This window comes from Lacerta agilis, chromosome 4 (genome assembly GCF_009819535.1).
Source record: "Lacerta agilis isolate rLacAgi1 chromosome 4, rLacAgi1.pri, whole genome shotgun sequence".
Classification (NCBI taxonomy): domain Eukaryota; kingdom Metazoa; phylum Chordata; class Lepidosauria; order Squamata; family Lacertidae; genus Lacerta; species Lacerta agilis.
Genome location: NC_046315.1, coordinates 16,202,840 through 16,221,256, shown reverse-complemented (window position 1 = coordinate 16,221,256; position 18,417 = coordinate 16,202,840). Strand labels below are relative to the sequence as shown.

General features: G+C 44.7%; 1 protein-coding gene across 1 annotated transcript in view; it reads left to right on the top strand.

Annotated features, from left to right (window-relative positions):
• MTMR2 (myotubularin related protein 2) overlaps positions 1 to 18,417 on the top strand; it is a 34,299-nt gene that overhangs the window by 3,490 nt on the left and 12,392 nt on the right. The window contains exons 2-7 of the mRNA XM_033146158.1: positions 4,323 to 4,428; positions 10,833 to 10,908; positions 12,904 to 12,998; positions 15,030 to 15,140; positions 16,526 to 16,627; positions 18,316 to 18,399. Coding sequence (XP_033002049.1) covers positions 4,323 to 4,428; positions 10,833 to 10,908; positions 12,904 to 12,998; positions 15,030 to 15,140; positions 16,526 to 16,627; positions 18,316 to 18,399 — 574 coding nt within the window. The remainder of the gene's footprint in view (positions 1 to 4,322; positions 4,429 to 10,832; positions 10,909 to 12,903; positions 12,999 to 15,029; positions 15,141 to 16,525; positions 16,628 to 18,315; positions 18,400 to 18,417) is intronic.

The window sequence follows — 18,417 nt, the reverse complement described above, 5'->3', positions numbered from 1 at the left end:
GATAAACAAACAATGTATTTATATTCTGCTATTCATTTTAAAAAATATAAGCGCGGTGTACATCAAGTATACATAAAATTATTCTGCAAACCACCCTGAGATCTTTTGATGAAAAGAGCAGTATATAAATCTAATTAAAAAAAATAAAGTTGTTTTTTTTAAAAAAAAAAAAAAAACAGTACAATAGAACCCATGTGAAAATGTTAGAATCAGAAATTGGCTAACCGTTAACGGAAAAATGTGTTCTTAATTACCTCCATAAGCTTGACAAGCAGTTTAAAAGTTGTGCCACATGATGGCTGGGAATGGGGAAAGGGAGAAAGGAGGCAGGTTTTATTTACTCTGACTTCAGATGTTTGTTCAAAATGCTTCTAGCTAGCTGCTTTTCTCTCAAGAGGGGTGGGACGCTGAACCTCCAGTATCTTTTCCCCCAATGGCTGGGAAAGCAGGTGGTGTGGGAGGCGATTCTGAGTGCACACTGCTATCTTGGAAAATGCTAAACTCCACCTGTTTTTCCTGACTTTCCCCCGTTTTTGAATACAAAGCCGTTGCAAGCGGCTTAAATCACGTCACTACATAGTGTGTAGTTTAGTCTTGAGGTTCTACCCCCTTCATCGACTTTCAAGGTTGCCTTCCATAGTCTTAAGGTCTTGTTGTTGTTCAGTCGTACAGTCGTGTCCGACTCTTCGTGACCCCATGGACCAGAACACGCCACTGTCTCCCGCAGTTTGGTCAGACTCATGTTGGTAGCTTCGAGAACACCGTCCAACCATCTCGTCTTCTGTCGTCTCTTTCTCCTTGTGCCCTCAATATTTCCCAGCATCAGGGTCTTTTCCAGGGAGTCTTCTCTTCTCATGAGGTGGCCAAAGTATTGGAATCTCTGCTTCAGGATCAGTCCTTCCAGTGAGCACTCAGGGCTGATTTCCTTCAGAATAGATAGGTCTGATATTCTTGCAGTCCATGGGACTCTCAAGAGTCTCCTCCAGCACCATAATTCAAAAGCATCGATTCTTCGGCGATTAGCCTTCTTTGTGGTCCAGCTCTCACTTCCATACATCACTAGTGGGAAAACCATGGCTTTAACTATACGGACTTTTGTCGGCAAGGTGATGTCTCTGCTTTTCAAGGTCTAGAAACATGCTATTTTAAAAAAGAAAAAGAAAGGGTGAACAAAAGATCCTCAGGAAGCTGGGTTCTGTAGCCAGAACCAAAGGATTGCACTCCTAGAGGCCTTTTGGCTCATGAATGGCCTGATTCACTCGAGCCTGAGGATTGTTCCATAGGAACACTGTATTGCATTTCAATGCATGATTGGCTTTCTGTTCTTGGAGTGCAGCAAAAAAGGACCAAACAATTCAGGCTTTGTTTACCAAGCGCCTTACACAGGCTGCAGGAATTCTGTAATTTAGCTTCCCCACCCCACCCAACAAAATCCAGTATTTTTAAAAGTCTAATAGTGTAGGCTATTGTGTGATCATCAAATGGATGCAGCCAGAAAGAAGCTCACCCATGGTCAGAGTATAGGGTACCTTTCTCAGTTTGCTTCTGGGAAAATATATTATTATTATTATTATTATTATTATTATTATTATTATTATTATTATTTATTTGTACCCCGTCCATCAGGCTGGATTTCCCCAGCCACTCTGGGCAGCTTCCAACAGAGATTAAAAATACATTAAAGTGTCACACATTAAGAACTTCCCTAAACAGGGCTGCCTTCAGATGTCTTCTAAATGTCAGGTAGTTGTTTATCTCTTTGACATCTGAAGGGAGGGTGTTCCACAGGGCGGGCGCCACTACTGAGAAGGCCCTCTGCCTGGTTCCCTGTAACTTCATTTCTCACAGTGAGGAGACCACCAGAAGGCCCTCGGCGCTGGAGCTCAGTGTCCGGGCAGAACATTTATCCTACAGATAAATAAATGCACTTTGGGTGGAGATGTTGGTGTGGCCTCCTTCAGAAATCAACATTTTCTAGCCTTTGAGTGCTGAAACCAGATTCAAATATTCAAAGTGGCAGCAAACCTCATTCAGGCCAGTTGCGTGGGAGAAGTTAAAATATTTCAGAGCCCAGCGGTTTATGTTCCTTTAGGACTAATTCCGCCAGGGGAAGAGTGTTCATACGCGGCTAGAGCAAGCGCGAGGAAAGAGCATTGTGGTAGCTTAACACGAAGCTTTTGTGGACTGAAGACCACTTCATCTGAACCTGGGAGTTGTTACTGGGTTGGGACATCTGTTTTGCAAAAGGCCCAACCCCCAGCCTCTTCAGGTAGGACTGGGAACATGGAGAGCTGCTGCCAGGTGGTATAGACAATATGGAACTAGATGGGCCAATAGTCTGACTCGGTAAAGGGAAGCTTCGTATATTGTTATAGCTCAGCTGGTTACACCGTGATGCCCATAGTGACAAGGTTACAGTTTCTATCCCTGCAAGGGACAACTGCATATTCCTGCATTGCAGGGGGTCGGTCTAGATGACCGTCAGGAGCCCCTCCAACTGTGATTCTATTATTGTTATAGATTTTGGGGGGCAGGTCCCCCTAAACCCTAGAAATTAATAAAATGGTAGGATTTGTGAAATTAATAAAATGGTTGTTGTTGTTCAGTCATTCAGTCGTGTCCGACTCTTCGTGACCCCATGGACCAGAGCACGCCAGGCACCCCTATCCTCCACTGCCTCCCGCAGTTTGCCCAAACTCATGCTAGTTGCTTCAAGAACACTGTCCAACCATCTCATCCTCAATAAAATGGTAGGATTTGTGAAATTAATAAAATGGTAGGATTTGTGAAGAGAATATTGCAGGCCAGTGGCAAAATACAGGTTTAAGCTTCCTTTCCAAGGCAGGGCCTCACCTAAGATAGAGGCATGCTGGAAGATCTGAACTCCCTCCATGCAAACTGAAGGTGTCAATAGGTGAATAAATCATATTTCTTAAGGCTACCACAGTCTCTGCCGCATGTTCAGTTCTCCAAGGACCACAGGGTGGTTTACAATATAAAAATACCTTCCATTGGCAGGTATCCGTGCTAAGATGTAGCTGTAAACCGTGGATTCATATCCGCAGCCCCTCTGCTGTCCCCTCCACTCAGAGGCTAAATGTGGGGAGGGGCTCTGCAAATATTGGCCTTCTCCCACCCACCCCCGGTGTCGTCATGCCCCTCTGGCCCTCCCTCTAATTTCGACATTCGACAGGATGTTTGAAAAGCAGCCGTTTAAAAGGCTTCCTGTGTAGGCATTCCCCACACGGTCAGGAATCGCAGTTGTGTGAGATGATGATTTCGATGGATGCAACATATAGGCTAACCATCAGCATGGGTAAGAAAGAAGTGCTTTCTTTTGTCTGTTCTCCTCATTCGCCGCCCGTCCAGCTTCATCCGATGGTTCTAATATGAGAGAGGGAGAAAAATGCCTCCCTATCCATGTTCTCTGCAGCGTATATAATTTTGTACACACACACACACACACCCCGTCTGCTGTTACCCACCTTTATTCTAAACTAAGTAACCCCAAACAGGAGGGGCTGGTATGGAAGGCTGGCTGGCACGGAGGGAAGGCACTCCTCTGCCCCCCCCCCGACCCCAGGAGTGGCATTGCTGATTCCGAACAAAAGGATTGATTTCTACCTCTAGAGCAGCCTTTCTCAAGTTGTTGGACTACAACTCCCATCATCCATAGCTAGCAGGTCATGGATGATGGGAGTTGTAGTCCAATGATGTATGGGGACCTAGAGTTGAGAAAGGCTGCTCTAGAGTTCCACTACCCTGCCTGCATTCAGGTGTCATTATAACAAACCATGGTTTATCCTGACAGGCTCCTTCCTACCCACTTTACCTCCTAGAAACTTTTGCCTCCATTTTCGATTAGCCGCAGCTTGTTGTGTCGTATGACCCCCAACAAACTGATTGATCTCTTAACTGTGGTTTGTTTGAAACGAGCCAACTTCAAACTGCGGTTTGCGAAGCTGGCTTATTTCATTGTTTACATAGCTCGGATGTAGTACTAAAATGTGATTAATTTCCTCTAGACTGCACCAGAGGAGATATCCACAAGCCTGGTTGGAGGGTAGGCTAATTCCAGTTCTGATAGCCTATGGTTTATTGTGACGTCCAAATGAATCGTAATGTTTGCTCCTTAACCATACCCTCATGTTACGGCCTGCTGATCTTTGTTACTTTCTCCACCTCAGAATAGTTAAAGACTAAGCACCTCGGACCTCTTCATCACAGCGAGCCTGTGAAGAAATTTCTCCAGAATGTACAATACTGCAACACCAAACCACTGTCTTTTCCCATCCTTCTCCCCCTTATTCCTCCTCCTTTAGTGCCTCCACCTCTCATTCAGATCATTCGGCGCGAACAAAATCTGCTTCCGTCGTCTCATCGGATTCCGTCTCCACTTCCACAGAAAATTTTTCTCCGGATCTAAGGGTAAGACAGTCTGCATGTGCAGCGACAGAGTCACGTGGTCATTCATTCTTTCTTTTTTATTGAATTTGTAGTGCTGTTATGTTAAACTTTAGACAAGAGAGCCGTGAGTTTCAGGGCTCCTCCTTGAAGAAAAACTTTCTATACGTAGAAAACAAGTAGTGCGAAGAGGAGCAGGGGTGCAGCAAGGGGGGTGCGATGGGGGCGGCCTGCCCCAGGTACCACCCGGGGGTGACACTCGGCGTGACCCCCAAGCCTACAGCGAGCGACGGCCATGACGGCCCGTCCGGGCTGCCGGCAAAGCTCACTGTAGGCTTGGGAGGCGGGGGGTGCTGTTGCCCCACCGCCCCATAAAAAGCCTCTCTCCGCGGCTTGCTCGCTCACCTGCTCAGCACTTTGCTTCCTTCCCGCTTGAGCTGTGGGCAGAGGGGAGGGGCAGGAGGGCACGCTTCTCTTGGGTCACTGACGCCCCTCCCTGGCCCACCCCTTGCTGTTTGCTCGCGGTTTGCTGGTGGCGGAACCAGCAACCCGCTATGTAGCACGCATGCTTAGCGTCGCTACGTAGCGCCGCATGCATCGTGCGTAGCGACGCTGCGCATGCACGCTGCATAGCGACGCCCCGCCCCCGGGTGCACCTCGTGTTTGCCGCTCCGGGTGCCCGAGCGGCTTCCTCCACCACTGAAGAGGAGGCTACAATTAGATTACTTCTTTCCTGGTGTTTGTTGATTAATAAATGAGAAGGCATTCAAGCATGTGATAGGATTGCCATATTCCCAAAAGTGAAATTCCAGAGAAAAGTTATTGAGGAGTTTTTTTTGGGGGGGGGGTTGTCTCAGTTGTTGAGAACATCTCTCCCCCCTCCCCCCAAAAAACCTATTTCAGGGCTTTTCTGGGATTCTAAAACAATGCATTATCTATCTATCTATCTATCTATCTATCTATCTATCTGTTTGTTTATTTAAAAAAACAACACCCTACTTGCCATATGTCTATGTTTTCCCGGACAATTTGGCAATTCAGCAAAAATCCGCCCGGACGCCATTTTCAAGCTCGTTTCCTGGCTGTGTTCGGCAAAATCCAGATGTATGACAGCCCTATATATTTCCCCAGACAAGTTCTGAATGCCATAGTCTGGAAGTGGGAGAGGAGAAGCAACTGGATTTGCTGCATGTGTAGAATGGCTGTTCATCTAGTATTGCCATCTCAAGATATCTCTGCAAGAGATGCCTGCTTGAAACCTTGGAGAGCTGCTGCCAGTCAGTGTAGACAATATTGAGCTAGGCAGATCGATGGTCTGACTCTGCATAATGGAGATTCCTGTGTTCCTGAGTGCTTCCGCAAAATGCGCTCAGGAGATTGATCTGCATTCTAGATTGCTGGCAGGCTTCAATCCTCTTTGAAAGGCCATCCAGGTTGGTGGCTGTTACTTGCTCCTGTGGGAGGGAGTTCCACAGTTTAACTAGGCGCTGCGCAAGAAGTGCTTTCTTGGATCTGTCCTGATAACGTCGCAGGAGCGGCAGGTGTGGAGGAATAGGGTCACTGCCACTTACTGGGGCAGGGCAGCGGCAAGATCACGGCTGCACCCATAGGTGCTCCCACGCAGCTCTGACCTCACCGACACCCTTCCCAGCCCCACACAATCCAACGATGGTGCTGTCCCCCAAAATGTGGGCTTCACTTCAGACCAGCCGTGCTTCAGCTTTCTAGTGGCAGCGATGTTCCTCCCAATGGCATCTGAAACGGGCTGAGACTCTGGCCACACTCACTCCATACACTGAAAGCGCTTGAAACGGACATGGCTTCCCCCAAAGAATTCTGGGAGCTGTAGTTCATTAAGTGTGCTGGCAGTTGTTAGGGGGACTCTCTATTCTCCTCACACATACCAGAGCTCCTTGGGAAGAGGGGCTGATGGTTGAATTACTTTGGGAACTGTAGGTTCTGGGAGGGGGGAGCAACTCTCAGCTCCCTTAGCATACTATGGTTCCCAGGACTCTTTGGGTGATGATATACTGCTCATTTCCAATTGGTTCGTGTCCTGTAATTTTCCCGCTGAAATCCAGTAACTTTTCATGCTGCAAATGGTCTTTTTTGTCTCACTTTTGTTGCACTATAGCCCCCTCCAGACAGTAATAATGTCATTGGGAAAACATCGCGGAACAACTAGCAAAGTAGAACAAATCCATCGCTAACACACTGTTATTATGCCAAAGGCATGTTGCAGAATACACCTGCAAAAACCTAAAACAAAAAAGCACCCACCATTATTTTCACTGCATACCTCCCTTCTTGAAAGGGCATTCCATGGCTGTTGATGCCACAGCTAACAAGGCCCTGTCGTTCGTGTTTTTGTCTCACCTCAGTTTCTGAAGGCCAAGGAACGGGTTGGGGTGGGGTGGGGTGGGGTTTTACAATACTGGCGTGGGTGCATGTGTACACACGTGTGTGCTGCGTCATATTTCCAAACATGGAAATGCCCTTCAGGAACCGCAGGAACCTGTGTTGGCAATGCAAGAGCTTCTCTTTTCTGCATTGTCTGAAATGTCCCTGACAGGAAGGAAGGTCGTGAAGCAATTTCTTTTTAACTCATCCTTCTTTTCTTGGAGCTTGGCAAGCATAGCTCACCCACTGATTCTGCCTTCTTTCTGTGCACTTTCTTTTCCAAAGACAGCTCAGCATTGCCGTTTCTCCACCCGTCTGGAAACCCCACCCCCCACCCCAATTGTCTCCTGACATGGAGGAATTCTGCTTATTTGAGCAGGATTCGCTTTTTAATACCAAGTGTCCTTTCCCCCCCTGCCCTCTATTTATAGCTCTCTCGTCATAGACCTGTCAAGGCCCAGGTTACAGTATATTGATTTAGTGCAAATGAGATCAGGGAGAGCCAGACTCGGTCAATCTTCTGTCTCTGAGGCAAGGGGGAAAGGAAGTGTCTCCGGAGCATGTTCATGTTTCAAGAGACAGCCAAAAAGAAGGTGATCTTAATAATGTTCAAGGTCCCCTAGATGTTTGCATAGGCACTAAATGTGCCGTGCGGAAGCCGCCCTGAAACTATTTATGATTGTCATTCGCGAGGAGCTGAGCGCTTAAGGGAGTTCACCCATGGCCTTGGGATGTCCTCTTGGGATGTGATCCGTTGTTTCCTCTGAGGCGTCTGCCTTCCTTCCCACCGCGAACCCTTCTGCGGACTTCTTTCCTTTCCTTTTTTGCAATGTACAACGGGGTAAGGGATTTTCTTCTTCTCTCTTTAACGTTCCGAGTTCGAAAGGGAAGCAGTCTGGGCTGTGCTTTAGCTTAGGTAGCCCTGCCGAGCATCTGAACAAAAGTAGATTTATTGTTTATTATAGGTTTATTATTATTATTATTATTATTATTGCCAAATATATGTGGGTTTTGTGTGCCTTTTTGATCAAGAAAGTTTATCGTTCTTCTTGTAGAGGAGGTTTGCGGCTCTCTGTTGGAGTGCACATTTTGCACGCAAAGACTGAATTCCTGGCACCTCCAAACTGGTTGGGGTTAGACTCCCCTTCTGAAACACTGGAGAGCTACTGCTAGCTAGTTCTGACAATCCTCGGACCAAGTGACTAGGTGTAAGGCAGCCTCTGGTGGAAGCCCGGTTTTTATCTTTGAATTTTTAAAATTGATGCTACTGCTACCTTTCACATTTGCGGCTCCAGGTTTGTGTCAGCGAACAAAATCCCCGCGTGAAATTCATCCCTGGGTGATGAAGCCCAATGCTCCATCATTCGACACAATGGCAAAGACACTTTACTTTCCTTCCACTCCACTTCCTTTTTTTGTGGTTGGGGGGGTTGGTTCTGATGAATTAATGCTATTGCACCCTTGGCACTTCCCTTCTGCTTTAACTGACAGCTGAAAACAAGGATTTTCATTCCCACTTATTGGCACGCTGAAGTTAATTTAACAGTGGCAGGAGAGGTGGGTATTTGGGTGCAGATTGGACAATTTTGGGGATGTTTTCGGAGGAAGAAAATGTATGCCGTTCTATGAGGATAATGTTAGAATGAATGGGAAATGGGCGAAGATCTGTACCGGGGCAAAAGTCACCTATCTGAGGGAAGAACTGCAGGTGACGTGAGCTTTTCCGTCCTCCTGGGCTAGACGTTGCCACTATGTTCCTGGATCTGATTTAGGAGGAAATGCTGCAAGGGAGAAGCTGCTCAAAGGCAGACAGAATTGCCATTGACATCAGCTGTAACTTGAAGAAATGTAACTTTTAAGTCACATCTCTTCTCACCTTCAAAGAAAGGTCTAGGTGTTGCCCAGGGGAAGGTGGAGTCTGAGAAAATATGGCGGAGGTAGCTTTGGCAAAGCAACCAAAACAGATAAAACTAAGGATGCTTCTAGGCAACCTGTTTATTGAGCATTTGGCCAGATTTGCTTGCGCAAAATTTATGGGGAAAATTAAATGCTATTCGCTGAGCATTCATGCCGATTCGTTCGTGCGATGTTGTGGACCAACTGTTATCCCATACTTTTGCCTGCAATTCCCCACCACTTTCCTTGCTGCAAAAAGTCAATTGTTGTTGTCATTTTTATAAGCGGGCTTGTTGTGCAAGAGCACTGCATCAGTTTTAATGATGCCACACAAATTTGCTGGTACGCTACTGTAGTCTGTAGGCTAAGCACCCTAAGTCACTGCAGGAATGTTGGGGTTCCTGTATCCATGAAATGTGGTGAACTGAGGTGCGTAATTCCCCCCCCCCTTTACTCTTGTGTTTATGCCAAACTGGAGTTTGGGGTTTTAGTAAAATGAATGGCGCAATTGCACGAAGATGCCGGTCATTTGTGTGCTGGGTAATGATGGCTGTACGTACACACACACACACACACACACACCCCTAGCTGTCTGCAGATGATCTTAGGAAACTTTGAAAACATTCAAGTAAGAAATACTGTGTCCACCCTATTAGGCGCTTGCACTATTTATTTATTTTTCAGTCCACGTTGCAGCACTTTGCAAAAAAAAAAGCAGCAACAACGCAAGATTCTATGAGTGACGACTTTCTGTATTTCTGCTACTTCAAAGCAAGGTGCCAACTTAATTCTTTGTGTCCCGTTTGTAAGCAAAATGGGATGCTGTGAGATGATCTGCAGAATCGGATTGGCTGGCAAGCCTACGGCCTGCTGCTTGATTGGCTGCCTGGTGCACGGCATGCCTCCAGAATTCTTCCGTGTGCATCGTCATAAAACAACCCATCTGCATACGGTGTTTCTGCATTAATTTTATTTCCCCCCTTCTCCCCCCGCCCTTGTAAAAAGCCAAAAGATTAAGAGACAAGGCTTTTCCATGGGATTAGTGATTTTGCTGGCTGCTTTGATCGTTCTGACTTGAGTTATTCTCCCCACCCCACATCTGTTTATTTAATCCCCAGAAAAAGCCCCTTCGCCACCATAATAAAGCAAGGCGGTTGGCTTTTTGTTCTGTTGTTGTTGTTGTTGTGGTTGTGTGTGTGGTTTTTTTCTTCTTCCCTGCAGCGGATCTATTGTGCAGAAAGTTGTGAGAATCCTGCAGTGGTGCAGTGTGATAATTCTGTGCAGGTCCAAATACGCAGCAGTTTACACGTAGGTAAATGAAAAAGTGCAAAAGGAGTAACTCCAGCAATTGGTGCAAGATGTCCTTGTTGTTGGTATCTTGTTTTTAAAACACACACACACACACACACACACACACACACACACTTTAACCCAGGGCATTGTCAATGCTGGCTGGGCAATCTGGAACAACATTTGGAGGGTCATAGGCTCCGCACCTTTGCCCTTATGGAGACAGGTTTGTCACAGATTGCAATCTACATGTGCAATTTGCTATGCATGTCCTACAGAGAAGCAACTTTCAGACAGGAATCGTGTGGCAATTGGAGCGAAGCAGCTGCCTTGTGTGACTGATTTTGGGCATGTTGATAGGATGGCAGCAGACTGTCCATGATTTCATTTATCGTGCATCCAGTTATCAGTGGATAATTATTATTATTTTTTCACTAAGGCAAAGAGTAAAACTGAAGATGGTTGGTTTATGAACAAGCCTGGGATTTTGCAACTGTGGGATTTAGTCATTCCTACCCCCACTAAGAACTAACGAACTGCACAAACAAAGGAGCAACCAGAAGGCCAATAACTTACAGTATATGATTCAGCTTGACTTAGTTTTATTTTATATACTGTTTTTGAAAAAGAACATGAATGTAGAACTCCCGATTCACGTGCAGACTTATATAAAGATACTTCTGTGTGATGGGCAATATCGTTTGTACTGTTTTATTATGAAAATCAGTGCTGTACTTTTTTGAGCAGAGACTTGTTCATCTTGCCATTACCTGGAAAAAAATAAAATAATCTTCTTCTTTTTAAAAAGTATTTAACATTGATGTAGCTGATTTCTGTCTTAGGTTCTCAGGGAATCTAATAAATTGGCTGAAATGGAGGAGCCCCCGTTGCTACCAGGAGAAACCATTAAAGACATGGGTATGTGCAGATATTTCTCTTTGACGTTTGTTTCCTGGGTAGATAGCACTGGGTTGCACATACATACATACATATGTGTGACAAGCAGACACAATGGTTTAATATCAGATATTCCTTTATTTTTCAACATACTGTATGTTAAATCAAGACTGAGCTCCTATCGTTTGTACTTCAACTGGCCTCCGTACCCCAACCTTAATTGTACTCCGTTTATCTGTTGCTTTTGTTGAAAAATCAATAATAATAAAAACCATTTATTTATTCAAAAGGAATAGAAGAAATGGGATGATACCATTTTTTTCCCCTTTTAAAGAGAGAGAAAGAAAACGTGAAGTCATTTCTCGGAACGTAACGCACTGTTTCTTTTATTAAGATCGAACAGAAAGCATCTTTGTTGAAATTCCTTCTGTGTTCAGGAACGATACCAGCTAGTACAGGTGAAACTCATAAAATTAGAATATCGTGGAAAAGTCCATTTATGTAAGCAATTGTTTTCATTCGCTACTGGAGTTTAATGTATGAGATAGACTCATGACATGCAAAGCGAGATATGTCAAGCCTTTATTTGTTATAATTGTGATGATTACGGCGTACAGCTGATGAAAACCCCAAAGTTGAAATGGTTAATTTGGGGTTCTCATCAGCTGTATGCCATAATCATCGCAATTATAACAAATAAAGGCTTGACATATCTCGCTTTGCATGTCATGAGTCTATCTCATATATTAGTTTCACCTTTTAAGTTGAATTACTGAAAGAAATGAACCTTTCCACGATATTCTAATTTTTCCAGTTTCACCTGTAAATAGTTATGTAAAACCCTCGTGTATCTGTGACTGTGGATGGGTTAGTTGTTAAATAACTTCAGAGGGGTTTTTTTCTGGGTGGAAGGGACAAGCGCAAAGCACATTTGGCCAAGATGTTCAAGGAAAGCCAGAAAGGGCCGGCATTTTCCTTATCTATCCATAAAACAGTACTCTTAGGCTGGATAGATGTGAACAGTGTTCTGTGATGCTACTCCCATATGCCTGAGCGTGGGTATAAAGTGTGAAATTCCCATTCTTCAGTCAGGATTTACATTACCGCATCCACTTCTCTTGGTGAAACTGAAGGAGAGCCACTGAGAAGAGGCTTTAAAAGTTTTTTTTTCAGTGGGAAGAAAAAGCACAAGTTGAGCTGATTTCACCTTAGAGCAGGGAACCCTTTGGCCCTCCAGGTGTTGCTGGACTACAAATCCCATCAGGCCCAGCAAACAGGACCAACGGCCAGGAATTGTGGGACTTTCAGTCGTTGTTGTTATTGTTGTTCTTCTTCTTGTTGTTGTTGTTCCATTTATTAAATTTGTATGTTGCCTTTCCTCCGAAGATCTCAAGGCAGTTCATGGCATTAAACTACAAGATAAAAATACAAAATATTATTTATACCCCGCCCATCTGGCCGGAGACCCGGCCAGATGGGCGGGGTATAAATAATAAATTATTATTATTATTATACTTAATGAAAACAAGAACAAAACAAGAACCTTCCCACCCACACCCATCCCACAACACATTTAAAAGGATAGCAGTGGTTCTCAAACTTTTTTCTCTGGGCCACATTTTCGGAATAAAAATTTGCTTGCACCACACTGAAATTTTATATATATATATAAGAAATAACTCTGGAAAGCAAAAAGAAGCAACTCCTAGCTGTGTTTGATTTTGAAAATGTATCTTTCCGTATTCTGCAGATTTTTAAAAAGTAAATGATACTATACTACGCTGAAATGTTTAAATGCTTATTTGGTTGCCCTTGAATCTTCCCACAACACTTAACCATCCTCTCCTGCCTTTGAGAACCACTGGGACAGAGGCTGTTTGTTCAGCACCATCTCTTGAAAGCCCCCCAAAAAACTGCTTTGAGAGACATGGAAAGGGGTTCCAAGCCTCGTTGCAGCACCTCCATGTGGAAATACGTATCATATGTATATATAACCTATTTCTTTCTTTCTCCTAGCAAAAGATGTTACGCACATCTGCCCATTCACCGGCGCCATTAGAGGAACTCTGACAGTTACAAATTACAGGCTATATTTTAAAAGCATGGAAAGGGTAAGGCTCAAATTGAGCAACTTTTCACTGGGTTTTTTTTTTGGGGGGGTTACCTTATTTATTTCAAGCGCAAGCTGAGAAGGAGCAGAGCTCAGTGGTAGAGAGTGCGTGCTTTGAAAGGATTGGGTAGCCGGTGTTGGGGAACAACCTCTGCGTCCTGCTTTACAGAGGATGGTCCTCTTTTGGAAGCATCCCGTTCTTTGTGCTGCTGTCTCATCCAAGTCTGGTTTAAAGAGAAAGAACCCTAAGAAGGGAGAAGAGGAGGGGCTCATCAGCACTTAGCCACCTAGACAGGACACTAAGTAAGTGCCCTGGCCATAGTATTCCCCAATGTTTGTGTGGAGTCTTGTTGGTTGGTTGGTTGGTTGGCATGCATGCATGCATCCATTTGCCTTGGGAGAAAATTGAGGAGTGTGCCTTTGGAGTGAAGTCCAACCGTAGTCATTGAGCAGTATCCAACTAAATATATCCCGCAGTGCAGGGGTGTCCAACCAGTAGATCACGATCTACCGGTAGATCCCTGGCTGATCCTGGTAGATCGCAGGGTCCTTATCGTGTACAAAAAGTTATGGGGAGGAAGCTGAAAAACTCAGTGCAATCCTCCTCAAAAAAAGCTCAACAACTCTGGGCAATCCACCCACCCCTCCTCCCTCCAATGACAATGGGTAAATCACTGCCAGTTTTTTTATAATGGGAGTAGATCGCAGTCTCTTGAGGTGTTGGACATGCCTGCCCTAGTGCAAGGATTTCCACTTGCTCCATTGAACTTCTCCCCCCTTCTCCCCATGCATGGCCTTGCTCTGAAGAGTTAGGGGGAACACCTCCCCCACCCCCCAAAATAGATTGAGAGTAGGGTTGGACAATATATCACCCAAAACCAGTTCAATGTCCATATCGTGATAATCGGTTTCATAGTTTTTGACCTGGCAATATATCACGAATCATTATGTGTGTTGGGGCTGGGCGATAGGTGTGTTGCCCAAAACTGGTTTCAAGTCCATATTGTGATACTGGTTTCATAATTTTTGAACTGGCCATATATTGCAGATCATGATGTGTGTGTGTGTATGTGTGTGTGTACACGCTATGCAAAAATCACAATGTGGGATGGGTGGGGACGTGAAGCCACCCGATGCCTCGTGTCATATCAGTATGTCTCAATGTTTAGCTGGTCATTTATTGCCATGTTGAAAACCACATGTCTCCCAGCTCTAATGGAGAGCTCCATGAGGAGCATAAGGAGAGGGCAAGTCCCTTTGCGAAGCCCGAAGCCCTTGCTCTAGGAGATCTATTCAGTTGGGTACCACACGCGATTTCTAAATTTGCATCTATCTTTATGAATTATCATATGCATTTCTAGGCAAATCAGAGTCTTTTCTTGAGTATGCATTTGCTTTTCTTTCTTTCTTTCTTTCTTTGGCAATTTGTATGTGGCTGCCGAGCCTAGGATATACTGTCATAGCAGACAATACTGGCTTAGGTGGACCAGTTTCTGACTTGGTACGAGTTACTTTTACACGCTTGTGAGTTTATTGGTCCTGTGGAATTGTCTCAAGGCACTGATACCACCGCTGTGCTGTAACCAAGTAGTCTGGTCTGTGCCTGGATGGGCAACCACCTGGGAGTCCCATGTTCCATGGGGAAAGAAAAGTGGGATGTGACTGTAAGAAAATAAATGAATGTATCAGTGGATCTGTAGCCTCATCACCAAGACATTCAGCTTTTGGGTGCTCCAAGTTCTGTCTAACAGTAATACAGTCGCCCCTTGGTTTTCAAACAGCTGAGTTCTCGAACGTTTTGGCTCCCGAACACCGCAAACCCGGAAGTGACTGTTCCTGTTTGCGAACTATTTTTGGAAGCCGAACATCTGATGGGGCTTCCGTGGCTTTCGATTGGAGCTTTCTGCAGCCAATCAGGAGCCACGCTTTGGTTTCCGAAAGTTTTGGAAGTTGAACAGACTTCCAAGTTACGATTGTACTTTGTTTTAGGAGGTTTTAGACTTTTCACTGACACGCTTCGTTTCCTCCCCAGGACCCTCCGTTTGTTCTTGACGGTCCTCTGGGCGTGATCAACAGAGTGGAGAAAATTGGAGGCGCTTCTAGCCGCGGCGAAAATTCATATGGCCTGGAGATTGTGTGTAAGGTAAAGCGGATCCATCTATGGTTGGTGAATTATGGGTGGGTTCTTGCCCAACAGCAGGGGTCTGTTATTTTTCCTAAAAATCACATGTTTTTAAATTCCTCTTCGCTGACTTTAAATACAGCAGCCCTGCAGAAAGTTGCCATGTAGGACTTGAAGCTGAGTTGGCTAAACCAAGAAGAAAATACTGTATTTTTACGTGTATAAGACTACAGTGGACGCTCGGGTTGCGAATGTGATCCGTGCGGGAGGCAAGTTCGCAACCCGCAGTGTTCGCAACCCGCAGGTCACGACTCGGTGCTTATGTGCAAAGCACCAAAACCCAGAAGTAACCCGTTCTGGTACTTCTGGGTTTGGTGCGGTGCGCAACCTGAAGCAGCCGTAACCCGAGGTATGACTGTATATTTCCCCCCAAAAAAATTAAAGTTTAAAATTGGGAGTCGTCTTATACAAGGAATGCTGCAATTATTTATTTCTTAATTTTGGGCTCAAAAAAAAATAGAGGTCGTCTTATACATGGGGGCGTCTTATACACGGAAAAACATGGTATATTTCCCCCCCGAGAGGGGGAGTCCTGTCATCTGGGCAGCCCAGGACCTCCATACGCACTGCCCAGGCTTGTGCCTTTGGGAGGTCACTTCAGTGCTGCTAACACAGGGGTCAGCAACCTTTTTCAGCCGTGGGCCATTCCACCGTCTCTCAGACCATGTGGTAGGCCGGACTATATTTTTTTGGGGGGGGGGATGAACGAATTCCTATGCCCCACAAATAACCCAGAGATGCATTTTAAATAAAAGGACATATTCTACTCATGTAAAAACATGCTGATTCCTGGACCGTCCGCGGGCCGGATTGAGAAGGCGATTGGGCCGCATCCGGCCCGCAGGCCTTAGGTAGCCTACCCCTGTGCTAACACATTGGTTTGCCTTCACCCATGGAGGCACACTCCATTGTCTCTCGAGGCAGATAGAGGCCAACAACAACAGTGCTGAGGTTTCAGAAGATGCACAGAAACCAATCCCAACCCTTTTAAACCTTCAGCCCATCATGGGAACGGCTCGTCTGTTTCTGTAGTTGGCATGCCGTTCTTCTTTGAACTGAAACATGAGGTCCTTGGGATTCCAAATATGCCTCTACTCTGCACCGCAAAGTCAAGTGTGAGATGTGTGATCCTTGCAGTCATGTAGGGGCTCTTCTTGCTGTGTCCTAACTTTCCCCTTCTGCTACTCCTGCCCCCATCAAGATATTGCAGTTCTACTTGGGGCTAAGAAAGAGCCCCCACCAGCGTAGCTAGTGGTCAGGGATGATGGGATTTGTAGTCCAATGACATTTGGAGGGCACCCGATTGCAGAAGGCTGGTCTGCTGAGTTTGGCCTAACATTTTTCAGGATGTCCGGAACCTCCGGTTTGCGCATCGCCCCGAGGGCCGCACGAGAAGGTCCATATTTGAGAACTTGACAAAATACGCGTTTCCCGTGTCAAATCATTTGGTAAGTGCTTTTCTGTTGCTCTTGCAGCGCACATGGTAGAATTGACATGAATTTAACCATTCTTAAGAGATAAATTACCTCGGGTCGTGGTGGGTGACAATCTTACATAAGTAAAAAATAATAATAATAATAATATATAATTTTTATTATACTTTCTGTTTTACAATTTCAAATAAACCTTTACAAACTTTAAAATATCCAGCAACTTCCCTTATTCTCTTTCCTTGGTTCATTTTGCATATCTTGCATCCCTGCATATTTTACAATAACCATTCCAACTGGGTTTCTACTTCTACATCCATCAAGAATTATTTACCCTGTTGAATTAACTTAATGCTGCCAGCGTTTTCAGATGCACACCGTTATTTTCCACATACTCAATAAACATTTTCCAGTCATCTTTAAACATATATTCTTCTTGCTCTCTTAGGCTATATGTTAAATCTGGTACACCTAAAAAGAATTCCTAGTGACTCCTGCTTAATCTTGAGCTTTTATAATCTGGGAACTTTTATTCCCCAAGCTTCCCAGCAGCAATTTGGAGCATTTTGGGGGAAATCTACTGGTGCTTGCAGCCTTAGACTCGGGCAGAAACCCTCCAAATCATCGCTGGTTTAGCTTACCCTATAACTTCACACTGTAATCCAAATTGAGGCAGTTGAGATCCTGACACCCTCGCCATTCCTGTGGTGAAAAATATTGGTACCACCACTGATTGTAACCTCCTCATAGCGCACCACAAAACATGAACATCCCATGGCTGTTTTTGGTTTTAAAAAGCCAGGATGCTCGTGAGGTGAATTAATTTTGAGTTTTAAATTGTTGTAAACTGCCCTGAGACTGGCTGGTGAAGGGCAGGTTATAACTTTAATGATAATTAAAGTTTTTAGGACTCAAACCAATGGCTTCAAATTAAAAGAAAGGAGATTTTGATGCTGTATTGTGTTTTTAATATTCAGTTGGAAGCCGCCCAGAGTGGCTGGGGGAAACCCAGCCAGATGGGCAGGGTATAAATAAATTATTATTATTATTATTATTATTATTATTATTACACATCAGGAAGAACTTTCTGACAGTAAGAGCTGTTCAACAGTGGAATGGTTTCCCTTGGGAGGTTGTGGACTCTCCTTCCTTGGAGATTTTTAAGCAGAGTTTGGATGGCCATCTGTCACGGATGCTTTAGCTGAGATTCCTGCATTGAAGGGGGTTGGACTAGATGACCCTCGGTGTCCCTCCCAATTCTACAACTCTGTAATTCTATCATTCTATAATTATAATTGTGCTTTGGGTGCTGGCACAAAATGGCTGCCATAAGCAACCATCACACAAAAAAGGAATAGGTGTCAGCCATAGGATGTTGCCTTGAAAGACTGCTCTGTATTTACACTGCCAGAAAAAATAATTCTTTTCACACAAAGTCCCATTTCTCCGCTGCCCCCTTTTTCACTCCCTTGGAGATTTTGTAGGTAATAGATCATAATACAAAGGAATATGAAGAAGTGTGCGCTGATGTGTTAATTTAAACGTACAAAGACAGTTTCTTTTCGTTTATGCCTCAGTGTTATAGAAACAAAAAAGCTGACCAGAAATTGTTATTTGAGATGCCAAATAAAATGGAAAATGAGCTGAAAAGAACTGATTCTCTCTCTCTCTCTCTCTCTCTCTCTCTCTCTCTCTCGTTTTTTAAGTCTCTCTTTGCATTTGAATACAAAGAGGTTTTCCCAGAAAATGGCTGGAAGGTTTATGATCCTGTTGTGGAGTATAGGAGGCAGGTAGGCACCTCCATTCTA